The sequence below is a fragment of the Pelecanus crispus genome, chromosome 1 (assembly GCF_030463565.1).
Source record: "Pelecanus crispus isolate bPelCri1 chromosome 1, bPelCri1.pri, whole genome shotgun sequence".
NCBI lineage: Eukaryota > Metazoa > Chordata > Aves > Pelecaniformes > Pelecanidae > Pelecanus > Pelecanus crispus.
Window position 1 is genome coordinate 35570859 of NC_134643.1, and position 16051 is coordinate 35586909.

Genomic DNA, 16051 nt, shown 5'->3' on the forward strand with positions numbered 1-16051 from the left:
TGCTTGGGAATTGGCTAAGTATCAGTCAGTGGGTGGTGAGTAATTGCGTCGTGCATCACTTATTTTGTATATTATTATGATTATTACTACTATTATTATTATTATTTTACCTTCCTTTTATGTCCTATTAAACTGTCTTTCTATCAACACACAAATTTTACTTTTTTTTTTTCCCCCCCGATTCTCTCCCCATCCCACTGGGGAAGGGGAGAGTGAGCAAATGGCTGTGTGGTGTTTAGCTGCCTGCCAGCTTAAACCACAACAGATACACAGAAAAAAATCTATTGACATAAAAATAGCATGTGGCAAATACACAAAAATTTAACATGTTACATGCAAACACTATTTAGTTTTATCATTAAATGATATTCTATCTGAAGAGCAATTTGAAATAATCAAATTCTAAACCTGAAGTATCATATTAAGATCCTTTGCACTATGAATACAAAACACATACCTTTCAACTCTAGCAAGCACAGATGAACAGGACAATTCCAGTTCTTGTCTCTTCTGTCTGATGGCTGCATTAACTTCTGTGAATTCTGTACTGAAATACAAATTTCATACAAAAAGTTACAAACAGCAACTTTGTACTATGACAATTTTTGTATTTAAAAAATTGCTTCTATCAATGACTTTTAATTTAACTGTATTGGAACTTGCAACAGTCATGATGAAACTGTGCATGACTATTGTTTAGAGGGAAAAAACAGTCATAGTAAACATAACAGAAGTCCTAAATAAAGGAGACAGACAGAATGGAAAACAGGAGATTGAAATGCGTCTTCTGGGGAATTTAAAGATGGAGAAACTTTCCATCCTTAACAAATTAATACTGTTGCATGCATGGCAAAAAGTTTTTTTCATTTACAGACTGCTGAAAACATACAGACACAATAATTTTTTGACTAGGCAATATTATCCAAATAATGTTCTTCTAGACTGTTTTCTTTCTTCCATCTTCTCAACAAAAAGTATTTTTTACACCCATTCTTAAGTATTAGGCTCATTAAGCCAAATTGCTTCATGTATGTTTAAAGTATTCCTCTTGGAATCAAGGAGCAACAACAACAAAGATTGTTTGTGATACAAAACAGGATATTTGCTGTTAACGGTTTTGCTAACTGCTGTTGTAATAACAGGACTAACCCTTTCCTATCCAAGGCTTCAATTCAGCAAGAAGTTTAAGTATGAGCTAAAAATAAAACTTATTAGCTCCTATTAAATCAATGAGATTAAAAGCACACACTGAAGTATTTTAATGCTGAACACATGACAGAAATTGGGGTGTGCCCTTAACACAACCCATTTTAAAATGGTTGTGTTTATCCTTTAACCGCTCTTCATCAATGAGTATAAAACCAGCCAATCTTCAAAATATTTCAAGGGAGTATATACAGACAGAAGCATAAGGAACTACAGAATCTACAATACAGTAACCCATCGCTTTATATGGGTTATATAAATATAAAAATATATAATTAATAAATAAATATATATAAACCAGCACCAGTATATACTAACCAGTCATTTCTACAGCTAAAAAAGGATTCTTCATTGCTACCGCTGGCTGGAAGCGTGCTGAAGAAATTTGTTCTGAAGCACTCATTCCAGCAGGTCTGTCTTCTGGGCTACAAAAAAAATTTATGAATTAAAGACATCCAAAACAAAATAATTAACATTTAATACATGAAGATGCACTGAAATTAAATCACGTCAGCAAGACTTTAGCTCACAAAAAGCAGACACCATAGTAACTCCATAGTTATATGCTGAGATTTGCAGTTACAGCAAAAAATTTTCTCTATTCAGTCTCTAAATTTTCAACACCTGCTCTTTGCAGATAAACTTTGTAGGCAAAATCTTTAATGCTCCATACAGAAATTATGAATAAATGAGCCTGATCTTTACTATTTCACAATTCCCATTTCTGCTACCTAATGAACCACAGTAACTACAGCGCTAGCACCTTCAGACAGACCCCTTCACAGCAGTTCACCGACTGTTTCGTTTCAAAGTAACAAGAAAACCTAATGTAAGTAGCTGAGATTCTCCTTTGCCTTCAGGTAGGATTACAAATATATCGAAGACTGACTGGTGTGTCCGTTCACTGGGCCCTCACACAAAGGCACAATAACTCAGAATCCACTCCATATTTCAACAAATGCCTCTTTCTATCTCAATTGCTAACAATGCCTAGCCACCCACTGTATGCTAGCATATCACCTTTTGTGTTGTGTGCAGTAAACTCTGTTGCTATTGCTATGTACTGGGCTGGCTGCAGGGGAAAAAAGGCCGAATAATAATCCTCCAAACACTCCTCCCAGACTACCAGACTGACACACTTACCTGCACTGACCCATTTTTACCATTTATGGCTTTTCACCTAAAGGGTTAATGCCACATCGGATCTGACTAAAACATTCCTGTTCATTCCCCATGACTGGTATTTTAAAGTGAGAACTTACAGGGTCTTCCCATCATTTTCTTTCAGGATTTATTTACTCTGATGAAAAATAAACTTTGTAATAGGATGTATATAAATGTATGTCTCAAGTATGCAGTCATTATCAGCATGCTCCATCAAACTTTGGCACAGAGAGCTGGTTTTGATGGGAAAGTGCCCTATTTCATCAGTGTGCAAATTTTAAGTTCCTCCTAAAAAGCTGCTGGTTTTAAGTTTTATTTTAAAAATACTATCATTTTGAACATTAACATTTCTCCCTCCACCTAAAAAAGCTATCCTGATGTTCCACAAATATCTTTATGAAGTGGTTGTTAGTAAATCAGTGCTTTCTTTTAAATTATTTTAAATTTTGAACATTTATTGGATAATTGAGCCCTGCGCCTCCTCCTGAAGGTTTTTAATGGCTCTACTTTTGTTTATGCACCTTTTTTGCAACAGGTACCAGTTGAGACATTAATGCTATTAAATAGTGCACAATGAATCAGTGAAACTAGATATGAAAGAATTCATCAACCCTGAAGTCACATTAGAGGTTAATCTACCATTAAGCCCTATCCTTCCAGTTCAAAACCTCTTCAATTCAATGAAAGGTACCTTTAACTTCACATGGTAACAGAACCAAAATTTCTAAATACCTGACTTAGAAGGGGAAGGCTGGAGCTAAAGATATCCTTGAGAACTATGGTAGATAAGCAGCACATTATGCAGTATGTGCCCATATACTACGTGAAGCAAGGCAGCAGGCAAAACAGGGACTTGAAGACTGTTTTTCTTCCAAATTTTTAAACTTCAGGTAAGACAGAATGATGGAGAATTATGACATTCACACTTCAGAATTAAATTTATTGCTTAAAACTATTTCATACAAATACATTTACAGGTACAACTACGAGTAAGAAAGCACTGATCACAAACTTGTGTCCCAGAGACACAAAGTATTTTTGAAAGGAAGGCAGGCAGAAGCAAACTACAGAGCCTTTATAGCTCCTTATAAATTCTGCATATTATAAGTCTGTGTTATAGGCTAACATTTATGAGCTAAACAGGAAACCTGGAAACACAAACATTCTTGGGAGTAATCTCCCATTAAAAAAACAACTTGATGCAAACTATAACATCCATGGCTTATTCATGTAACAAATTACTTGCTTGATTACAACTATGTATTTTCATGAAAATAATGAAAACCTTCACATCCTTCATATAATGGTAAGTGGCTAACAGCTTGTAGCTGATACCACCTTCTTTTGGTGAAGAAAGATGAAAATAGGGTAGTTACGGTACCTTATAATGTAACATCCTAATCTAAATGAAAACATTTATCACCACAGAACTAAATTTAATCCAGGAGAGAAGCTCACGTAACCTAGCACTATATTCTAATTACTTCCTTCAAGACAAAAAGAGACAAAATAACAAAGTTTGGATCATACTAAAATTAACAAATAGAAGGAGTTAACCTTAAAAATAAGCAGAAAGGTGGTTTTACAAATGCTTTCATGAAAAAAACATTCACAAATGTTTCATTATCAGAACCAACCTTGTTTATCTTCACAGACAAAGCTTTCTTGTTTCGTTTGTCATACAAAATATTACCTGTGTGGAATAAGAAACAAAACTTTGATCTTAAATTCAGCATATTAGTTTTTAATTATTTGTCAAAATCATTAATATGATGAGAGGTAAATGAAAAATGTATCTCAAGTGTATTTAGAAAGTTTGTATGTAAACTGAGTAAAATTAAAAGGCATGCACCTTCACAACAGCTTTGTATGTATCAAGCAGTTTTCACCTCTTCAGATATTTGCTTAGATTCATAAGTTATGAACACACTTACCGAACAATATCTATTAAACAAGCCTCTCAAAATGGCAGCCCCAAAATACAGCTAAGTGCTTCGTGTGTCTGAACTCTCACCAGAAAGCTTCTTGTGAATCAAAGCTAGTCATTAGCTGTGTACCAACTGTCTGATGCAGAAAATGACTTTAGGCTGAAACCAAATCCATTTCACTTGTGACTGAAATTGAAGAGGCAGTCTTTTGCAGTAGAATAAGAACAGTAGTTTCACATACTGCAGTTTTGTTCTTTTAAGTTCCATGTTTTTATTCCTTGGTATTTGGTTTTCACATGCAAATGTAAGTAATTAAAAACAAAAATTAAATTGGCTCATCAAGAAAAGAAATTCTAGAGTTCCTTAACAAAACCAGCAATTCTAGCAAATAGAGGACAAATACCAACTTACTGTATTTTTTTTTCACAACTTTGCTTAATTTTGCTGTTAATGGCCCTCTGTCTGGACATACAGCTCTTCTGCAAGATTAACAAAAGATATTACAAAAATTATTTCTGGGCATATTTAAGTTAACAGTGTAAACACCCAAACAAAACCAGCTCGTATTCTAAAGGATTTATTTTGTGCATATAAACCACGTTCTGACTGCTATTAAAACCTGAACTTGCATCACGTATATCATCTTCCATGTATTAAAAGCCACAATGCTTCACAAAGCTTACAGATGGAAAAAAAGAAAATCCCCTTACATAACCAAAGTTACTATGCTGTATTAAATCTGAATGCCTAATTTTGCTTGATTTCATGACAACATGTGAAAGATGTTATAACCTGCTTGCATAAATACTTTGAAGAATATCAAAGTCAGTGGTGATTCAGAACAGTGAGGTGCAAAGATCAATCTTATTTATTTTCTAAGAGCCAAAAAAGGTAATTTACTTCCAGTTATCTTTTCTGTCATGAAGTCTGCTTCAAATTCAATCTCAAGAACTCTGTATGTATCACACATTCCATTAAACACTGACTTTAGATTATCACTATTTAGTGAAATTTGTCTGTGTAATCCTGAGCTTCCCCTTATACAATGCAGCAAATGTGACAAGACAAAGCATCTCAAAACAGCAATGGTGCTTGTGCAGTTCCCTCTCAAACTCAATAGAATAAAATCAGTTCTTGACTACAACAATGTTTTACAGTAAAAGAGGAACACCACCAATGCTGATGATCATAGAATCATAGAATGCTTTGGGTTGGAAGGGACCTTTAGAGATCATCTAGCCCAACCACAAGAAAGGGGATGTCTGTTTAGGTAACCAAAGAAAAAGATTTATATTGTTAAAATATGATCTAGCCATAAAATCTTAATTCAAATTAATAAGAAATTTGTCAGAATTGCTTGAAAAATGCAACTTTCACAGAGCTCAATGCAAGAAATACGTTGCTCCTTACTTCTTGCTTGCTATTTTAAGTATTCAAATGGGAATTATATCTGTGATAAAAGTAAAGCTGAACTAACACTGATGGAAAATAGTTTATTTTAAAATAAATTTAATTTTTAAAAATTTCCAGGGTGTACATTTTAAAACAGTTGAATTTCTATTTTGAATATTCCAATTAGAATGCTTGAAATTAAGTGGACGACCAACCTCACAAAACTTCTCATCTTCGTATGGCTGTATTTTCCCTTATTGCAGACACAGTTTTCCTCTTCTTCCTTTCTCCTTAGTTGCTTCTTAACCTGAACCTGTATTGAAAAATAAAGTCAATAGAGTCTAGAATCTCAATACATTCTACAGTCTAGAATCTTTAAATACATTCAAAGACTCTTAAGGTGTACAGAGAAAATAAGCTCAAACAGGACTCAAAACCATTTCAAATCATCACTTCTTTAATCTCAGAGTCCACAGATTTGAATTTTTTTTTTTTTGTTTTTCATGAAATGGAAAAACCCCTCACTTTAATATGTATACTGGCTGTAACAGAGATGCATACTAATTCCACAAGACCAAAAATCCCTGAACACTCAGACTCCCATGGCAAGCATCTCAAAGCTATGCACTATCTTCCATTAAGAATCTGGAAGCTAGGTTTTTTTAAACTAAGTTGGTTGATCTGAACACACAAGGTTCAGCTTTGGAAAATGCTGAACTACCGCTCAATTTCAAATGCTTCCTCATAATTAAAACACACACAATCTTCCTCTAGAGTAAAATAACTTACGGATTTTGTAACATTGTTTTTTTCCCCCACATCTTCAACATTCTAAGAAAGCAATGCAATTTTTATTACATACTCTGAAGTTACTTCAATGGCTACATTGCAATTGTTTGCATTAGATATTCTGTATTTCTTCGTTCTAGAATCTCGGGTTTATATGCAACTCCTTAAGCTGTTAGCATTCTGATTATGAATATCACAAAGGGAAAGCTGCCAATGTCCTGATAACGCCCCTGCTAATAATGACCACCGTGTCAGCATTTCTCAGTATACGTTCCATCTATCCCTATTGCTCCAGTGGCTCTTTTTCAGAGCAGAACCCTTGTTCTCTGCCTACCTGTTTACAACAAAGAACCTTTCAAACTATATTTTGATACAGCCTTTACACTCTTCCAAATGAAAACTTCAGTTTATCTTGTTTCAGCTGCTTCCTCAATTCTTTAGAAACAAAGAAGATAAAATATGCTAGCATGGTTTTCTATGAGAAGGCAATATCTGTGGCTGCCAGTCTGGTTCCTTTGCAGTTGACTACCTGGGCCTCGAGAAGCACAAGAAATGAGTAGTGGGAGCCTGTTTTCTAAACACAGCAAAATGCAAACCCAACAGCTTAGGAATTACTTATAACCATAGTTTCACCACAGAATTTCAAAACTGTAAACAGAATTATCAGCATCTTTCTGTATACATTTTCAGGATCAACTATCAGAATCAAGTTTTATTTTCCTACTTGATAAACTACTCTCTGCAGCAGTATTAATCAGAAGAGTTGACAGCTGCAAAAATTCAAAAAGTTAGGTTGAACAAGGCTTAGCATTGATTCCTCTTGCCTTCGTGTGTTTTTGTCTGTGAATTGGAGGCTGTGAACATACAAGCCTCACCTCAGCTAAAAAAAAAAAGGCAAGATTGCATGCTAATTGATATAGCACTTGTTTACAAAACTAGTTAAAAACCACTTTAAGACAAATTACTATACTTCTATTCTTGGATATATCAGGAACACTTGAAGATACTATAACAGCAGCAGATAGCAGCTTTTATTATTACTGTAAACACCTGCTTTGAAAAAAAAAAAAAACTTAAGGCTAATTCCTAGCTTCAAATATGTAATAGAAACATTAAAACAGTAATTATTTCATTAAGAAAGCTTATTTAACACAGACATATGAATAAAAGGCTGTAGCATAACTTGGGTGTTCCTACAACTGAAGTTATTTAATAAAGTAAGTCTGGAACTTACCTTTATCTGCTTTTCTAATGCATCAAGCCTGCATACTGCTTGAAATGGTCTGCGATCAATAGGACATGAAGCCTGTGTCTGAAAAATTATTTTCCTTATTACAAAATCTGTAGTATGTTAAGAGAAGTCTCAGTTTTCTATACTTTTATTCGCTATTATAGTAGCTTACAGAAATACACAAAATTACAACTTGTTCACATTAAGAATGTATTTGCACACATTAGCCATACACTCACTATTTTGTTTTATATAAGTAGATTGCTCCTTAGGGGAAAATCTAAAGGAAACAAGAATGTAACTCAGAAGTTATGTTCAAAAAAGGAAAAGCATTTCACATCGTTAGCTACATTTTTTTAATCCCTGTTAGGTAACTCTGATTTTATACCAATACACAAATGTCCTTTTTATTTCTTATTGTTCTAATGTTTTATTTCTTAATGTTCTTTTCAAAAGAAAATGTGTTGGGTCATGCCCGCCCCCCCCCCCCCCCCCCCCCCGCCAAAACAGAAAACTGGGAAGACCAACATCAAACAGGGTAACACCTTCGCTCATCTTGCGTATCTATTTGACATCTCTTTTTTTTTTTTTCAGTCAGTAGAGAGAACAGATTCCCACATTTAAGACAACTAAAGCTTTACAAATCACTTTGCATGAGAATGGAACTGAAAAAGGTTATTTTACCCTACAGTTTGATGGAAATACAAATTTAATTGGTTTTTCCCCAATCATCTAAATGCTCTCTTATTGAGGCTGCACGACATCAGATAACATGCACACACGGAGAGAGAACAATAAAACGTTATTAACCATGGAATAAGGAAACTACAACTGAAGTTCCACCCAACTGGATCATGTAGTGACTCAACTTTCAGAGGAATCCATATCAGATATTAATTTTTGCTGCTAGAGAACTGTTTATTAATTTTAATTCCATATATGTGTTTGGGGGGGACATTGGTGTGTTTTCTTTGCTTGTGTGTTTTGGTTTTTTGTCATTGTTCCTTCCCCCACCCTGCCCAGTCCATTGGCCTTCACAGGCTCAGTTCAGAACTCTTCTAAAAGAAAAAAAAAAAAAAACACACCCAGCCTCCAGCCCTAATTCATCGACTGACCAAGAACCAGTATATGAATTATATGCCCTTAAGAGGCATGCAATTTCTGCCCTTAAGAAAACTATCAGTGTATTACACTTTTTATTTTATGCAAGCAAGATGCAGTATTAGAATTGCATAAGCAGCTATGAGAAACTTGCATATGAACTTTTCCCTGAAATTCAGTGGTGAACTTCATCCTTGTCTTTTCATAGGGGCTTTTCATTTTCCAGTTCATTCTGTTCTTTTCTTAATTTCAAAGAGAGCTCAGCTTCTTTTTCACCTACACAGCCCCCAAACCTCGAGCACTCAGGCTGCTTCTGATTTCAATTGAAGTAGACAGAACAAAGTTAGACTGATTAAAAAAAACACCAAACAAAACCAAAAAACCCCAGGGGTAGTTTCACGAACAAGTTGTTGAACAAGAACGTAAGTTAAAGCCATTACCTCTCCTTTTCATGCTCTGGTATTTCATCCTAACTAAAAACTTCCCCCTGTTGGGGGATACCATTGTTCCTTGCAGTGTCATGGCCTTGGTTAACAAAAGCATATTGGGTAATCAAGCCAGTTCCCCGAGGACTCGGATCATGAAGACAGTTTTTGTCCTGTAGTCAATGTAAAGCTAACCCACAGTAACATAGTAGTGCATTGTTCAGTTGGGTTATTTGATAGTGTGCAATGCACTGCAACTGTTGAATCAGCTGCAAACTTCAAGGTAAATACTTTGATTCTTAGATATACCAGACTGTCAAAGATGGGTAGGAGGAAGTTAATTTTCTTAGTCATTTTCAGGCTCATTTCAGGATTTACCTTAGCTGAAAATTAAGTTTTTCCAAGAATATAATCTGTTTCTACATTAAATTTACACATGAATATTAAGTTATGTTCTAAGTTTAAGTCACAGTAAGTTATGTTTATTCATCGCAATGAAGTTCATAGAATATTAAGTGTTACTAGCAGCAATCCAAATGACAAGTGGTTTTGCTCCACTAGAAAAAATGTTCACTGTTATATGTTCAGTTCTTCTGGACGAATGTGTAACAATTACATACAGTTATGCATAGTAGTAGAAAAAGAGGAAAGCATTCTGGAAGAATCAAAAGCTACCATCAGGTTCAGGTATGTTCAGAAAGAGCAGATGCTCTCCCCACGCCTACTCAGTTGCTTTTCATAGCCCTAGCATTATCTGATAGGTTGCAACAAATCTCAAGAGAAATTCTAGTCAAGACCGGACAGTCCCATGTGCCCCCACCGCACAGTACAATTGTTGGGTAGCCCATGGAAAGCTAGAGGTTACTTCATCTATATAACACTGTTGTCTAAACACACATCAGCTCTCGTCTGTCTGCTAACACACAAGAACAAGCCTTTTAAGCAGAAACAGAAGAAAAAAAAATCTCCCCTGTCCGTTTTTCCAACAGCAAGACTGAATTTCTGCTGCTACAGAAAGGAGTGAGGGTAAAAAAAAAGTTGACTACATTTTTACAGGAAGCAATCACGAGGAGTGGTGGCCTTTTACTCATCTCTCGTAATTTTTGAGAAGATGGTTCAGTAACCAAAGAAGGTGCTGAGTCATCTTTCATTCAAGGCAAGTTAGCAATTCCTCTCTTCTGAGGCTTCTATTCAGGTAGCATCATAAGTAATAGTGAATGTACACTGTCCTTTTGGTGAAAAAATATTTAAAACAAGAAAAAAGCCATTGAGATGGAATGAGTCCAAGCGGCAGCTATTACTTTTATTGTGCACAAGGTAGGAGGGTTGTGGGATGCGTCACAACCTTAGAAGAACCACAGTGTCATACAATATCTTGCTTTAACACAGCCGTCTAAAAATCGGAACACGTAGTATTTAATGTTACCAAAATCATTAGACCCTCACAGCTGGTATTTGTGAGTTGCTTTGCTTTTCTTTGAAAAAACACAGAATAGTAACTCAGCACACTTCAAAATGTCTTTGATTGTTTTACTCTCCACATAAAACTACTCATAGTTTTCGTGTTAAAACTGGTAACTCTGCAGTGATTCATTCTTTCACCTATCCTGTGATATCCAGAGAACTCTCTTCATAAAATACGTAAGCGTTCACGAAGTCTGCAACCCCTGAAAGACTATCCATGAGCATGTATGTGTTCGTTCCTAAGTTTTCCAAACACTCATTTCATAGTATTTTATTTGTTTTTGATGACCCTCTAGAAAAACCTTGCTTTAGCTCTACAGGCATAACTTCATGTTCAATAGTCCTGTTACTGCTACAGCACCACAAAACTGCAATCTCTAAACTCAAGGAGTAAGCGTCCCTTATTTTAACTGCATCACTTCAAACAGCACTTGAACAAAGTGAGGCAGACAAAAGGCTGAAGCAGTTACTATATTCCAGCTGGGAATTTTCAGGAAGCTACACAAATAGGTGCAAGCTAACCCCAAAACATATTTGGCTGATAAAATAACTTTGGCAGATAGCCCCATCTCATCAAGTTCCATGTTAAGAGGTTTCATAACAAGCAGTAACAAGATGTATGGAATTAAAGTTGCTGCAGTAAATCTCTTCCCCTATAATTTTTATTTTTTTTTCTTCAAGGGGCCCATAATAAAGTCTGTTCTTGAACTACTGTATTGAACAGCTGATCCAAAAAGAAACATGATCTTGCACTCTTTACTGCTTCTTTGCTAGAGAACCTGTTAAGCAACACAAATAATACCAGATTCTCGTAACTAAATTCAGGCTTAAAGGTGAGATTTAGATTGTAAAAGTAATGTCTGTATATTTCACTCCACCTGGTAATAATACTACACTAAAAAGCCCACAATTCTGCCTCCAACTTCAGTGAAAAGGAAGACTGTAACAACACATGTAGTGAGAAACACCTCTCCACATTCTGATGAAAGAAAAGGAGGAAGACATCAGGAAATACACTATTTTCTAGAAGCACATAAAAAAAATCAGGACAACTTTTTTTCAGTCTACTTAAAAAAAAGCAAGTACATTTAAAGTTTTTGTATGCTTTAGGAAAGCACTATTTCTGACAAGAGATATTAGGTGGGTTTTTTTTTTAAATATCATTCATGGGTAGTAAAGATACAGAGTGCATAAGAACAGAGACTCTGATCTCAACAGCTCATCAACAGACCACCTAGTTAGAATTCTAAACAGCTGTCTTCTCTCTACCTACATCACACATTTGGCTAGTCCTTAACTTCCATCCAAAATTGCCATAAAGTGTTGACAAGTTCTATTGGAATGGTGGCTGTCTTAGGAAAGGATTAAATGATTCATTATTTGTAAGGAACTGTGAATTGTATGATAAGAAAGATACTGTGTCACTGTACTTCCTTTGACTCTATATTAGTGGAAGAATTGAAGTCAAACTGAAACATGCTCACATAGACTTTTGTATTGCACTTTAACAACATTAACATTCATAAGCTGCTGCATGAATAGACTCGATAAATCACAGAATCACAAAATGGTTAAGGTTGGAAGGGACCTCTGAAGGTCATCTTGTCCAACTGCCCTGCTTAAGCAGGGAAATATGTCAAGAACTGTATACCACAAAGACAAACATGTAATTTGAAAAAAAAGGTATCTAAAGTCTAGATTTTCTGAAAGAATTTGATTAATACAGTTTTCTATGCAGCAGTTCTCATATGCACTGTCTACATATGCATTACCTTGGACACACTTAAACAAGGTTTTTTCTTTGTTGTTTTGGTTTTTAGGTTTAGTGTTTCTCTGAATGTACTGCATATTTGGTTCATAAATGTAATCTTACTGTGTAAGATTACACAGTGTACTGCAGATCACTGTGGAGCTTGTTGCCACATAAGCTGATTCCTTCCTATATCCTTTAGGACAAAAGAAATCCAAATCAGAAAGAATACACATTAAGAATTCCAGTTACCATACAGGTAACTCCCTTTACCCTCAAAAGAATATACACATGCAGTATGTACTCTACGTAATCAGTGATCCAAACCTTACACTAGCACAAAGGAAACTACTATTCTAAGAACAGAACATCTGCTAGAAACGTAATGCAAGACAGCTCTTTGTGGCAAGTGCTTAGTTTTATTGAGTCAACCACTGATACTGCACAGAGCCTACCTGAATATGCCCCAATGCTTTGGAGAATTTAGAGCTGAACGTACTCCACTTTCAAATCCTCCAGATAGGAAAAATGCATGAGGGAAACCAGGTGCCTAGACTGAGAGATATAAGCTTAGTAGTGGAGGGTCACTGAAATTAATGTCTCTTACACAATCATTGTGATAATGCAGACAACAAGCTGAATCTTTTCTTTAACACTCTTCTCCCGTGATGGTTCATAAGAAGAATTAATAGAAGAGCAAGGATAGAAACTTCCAGTATATTTGTTAGCACTCTGAAGAACAGAAGGGAAGTTAAAAAGCCTACAGTAAAGCAGAGTAAATATTATCTCTTCTAATTTAAGATTGTTTTCTTTGAATAGAATACAAAAAAGTAGAGAGTTTTCCTCTGATGCGTGCAGGCAAGATATTACTGCTGCTAAAGCAGTTGTCTTAGCTGAGGTGGTTTTGGCCACTTTGCGTACCTGCTTGCCATAGATACCTAGTTAACCTCCCTTCACATTAACTTTCCTTAAATGCTTTCACAACTGATTATTATGAACTAGAACATATGTGCTTACCAACTGAAATACAAAATACAAGTGTACCAGAAAAACAATGTTAAAAAGTTTAGTTTTGACCCAGCTGGTTTTAATCTACTAGTGGTATTACAGACAGAAATACATAATGTAATTACTTCCCTTGGTGTAACACAACAGTACCAGCGGTGTTTGAAGACTCTAGATAGGGTTTTTTTGTGTTTTTTGTTGTTGGTCCACTCCCCCTCCTTTTTTTTCCCTACACACAGAGCAACAGCCAAAGCTCCCTCTTTGTTATGTGGGCAGAATAATGTTATCATGTACATGTTCTTTATACTGACAGCAACCCTTCACTTACACTGTCCTTCAGCACTCCCATTGAAGGGTGTGTCCAATAACCTCAGATCCAGATTTAGCACCTTTTACTTTTTATGATCTTCCCACATAGCCACACTGAAATACAAAGTCTCAAGCTTGAAAGGCTCCATTGGTGAATTGGTAAATTACACAGTGTTGGTTTACAGGAGTGGTTGACAGCTAGCACAGGATGAATGACATTTATGGTAATCTTTGCATGCCTACTGAAAGCAGTCCCCAACAGTCTGCCTGCCCAGGAATTCTTGGGAGAGCACTGGTTAGTACAGCCAAAGGCACACAAGATGACAGTCTAATAGTATAGGAGAGTTTAATAGCATAGGCAACTGAATTTAGAGAACAGCGATGCTCTCAGATGCTGCAATTAACTACTGTAAACATAGCCAAAGAGAGTAGAACAATTTAAGGGGCACTTTAAAAAAGTTACTCCGAACACTAGTTTCTTAGTGGGGATTCCGGTCTCCCCCTCATTTTTCTTTTAGGAGTTGGACACCTTTCCTCAAAGGGGAGGAAAATACACCACTGACTCAACTGTAATGCTGCTTAATTCTGAAACTAAATGCTCAGATTTAGCCATCACGATCTAATGTATTAGATGTTCTGTGGCAAATTTCCTACCCCTTTTTAGTCCTTCATGGAATGAACCAGAAGATACTCACTCAAAAATTTTTATATATTGCTTTTAAGTACACATATATCTGTCTAGATTATCTCTCTCTCTCTCTCTTTTTTCTTAAAAAGAGAGTTCTTCAAAGTGTTATAGCTTCTGCTTGCAGACAGAAAAGCTGCTGGCACAGGACACTTAACTGCAGTTGCAATGTTGAAAATCTCCCATAGATAGAAGAGGGAGCAGAATGGTAAACAAACTCTTACCATCTGCCTAAACTACCCTAGTTTTAATTAGAATCTGCACAGTTATATATAAAAGCCATAAACTCTCAGAAGAACAATGATTATGTACAATTTGAAAACAACAGTTTAAAGAAGTAGTTGTTCCTGTTATATTTGAAGTCCAGATGCAACATGGAAAGATATAGGAAGTACCCAACTCGAACACAGACTGCTGGCAAAGCCTTTAAGTGTATGGAGCATAACTGTAGATACACAAAAGAGCACTTCAAGTAATGCGAACATTAGGCTTTTTCTTTTTTTTTTAAGATTCCGCTCAATAATCTTATTCTCAATTTTGTTATTCTCCAGTGCTTAAACAGAAGAACAGTGTTTTTAAAACCAATTGATTTATACAGAATAAAAATACTTAATCTAAATAGAATCTGGTAGCATACTTTTTCAAGAACAGATAATTTTTGTATCTTCATTATTCAGAGTGACTTAAATTTCACTACTTGCCAATTATTTAGTTTTCATTAGTTATGATCAACCAAGGACCAACAGAGAAAGCTAAACCTTATGCAACACTTCTCAAAACAAGAACAGAAACATTTACTTACTAAATATTGGACACAAAAACCGCATGGTATCAGCATGCTTCAAATGGCCACGTGCTTATAATATGTTGCTATCATTCCAAGCTATAAAAACCTCATCTGCTTCTCACAGCTGAAGCCTCTGAACATCTGTCAGCCAGTCTTCAGCAGTGTTTTTTTCCCTTTACTTTTAATTAAAATTACTAGATTAGGCAATGGAGTTTCATGAACTCAACAGGTCCCACTGTCAAATATCCTCAGAAAAGGAAGGCTGGCTGGTTTTATCCATCAGATGTCACTAATGGAAAGAAGCAGTAGAAGCCTTACATAGCTTTAAAAACAACCTCCCACCATTCTTATGGCATCACATCTACTTCACCTGTAAACTCTTAAAAGCAGAAGTTGCTTTTATTCGATTTGGATAGTACTTCATGCCCAAAAAAAAACCTGACAGGACAAGAGAAATGTTGTATCATTCATTCACCTCTTGAAAACAAGAAAATTTCCCTTCCTCATTGGGCTTAAAAGCATCTGTTGGACAATGTGAACAAACACAAATCCAGCAGCAAGCCCTCCATCTACTGTACTGCTTCCCTGTGCATGTCACTATTTATTGCCTTTTCAGCTGCCATTGCAACAACCAGCTAAGGAAGTCAGGATAAAATTGTGGATAAGAATTTCCTGTTCCCTTATAAATAAAAACATTGCAATTAATCATTTGCAGAACAGAAAATCTGGCAACAGGAGACTTAGTCTATTACCTGGTTTGTGAATCTAAAGCAAGTTTCAACTAATAACCTTTTCTTAATACTGTGAGGTTCATA

At 35.6% G+C, this 16051-nt stretch overlaps 1 protein-coding gene across 4 annotated transcripts in view; it reads right to left on the bottom strand.

The window, feature by feature from the left end:
* The window catches only part of SCAF11 (SR-related CTD associated factor 11), a 51792-nt gene that overhangs the window by 16704 nt on the left and 19037 nt on the right, over window positions 1-16051 (bottom strand). For all 4 annotated transcript variants that reach the window (XM_075707745.1, XM_075707751.1, XM_075707763.1 and 1 more), the window contains exons 4-9: window positions 7714-7791; window positions 5906-6003; window positions 4710-4777; window positions 4008-4063; window positions 1525-1631; window positions 458-547 (exon numbers count right to left, since the gene is read on the bottom strand). In XM_075707745.1, the coding sequence (XP_075563860.1) occupies window positions 458-547; window positions 1525-1631; window positions 4008-4063; window positions 4710-4777; window positions 5906-6003; window positions 7714-7791 (497 nt within the window). The remainder of the gene's footprint in view (window positions 1-457; window positions 548-1524; window positions 1632-4007; window positions 4064-4709; window positions 4778-5905; window positions 6004-7713; window positions 7792-16051) is intronic.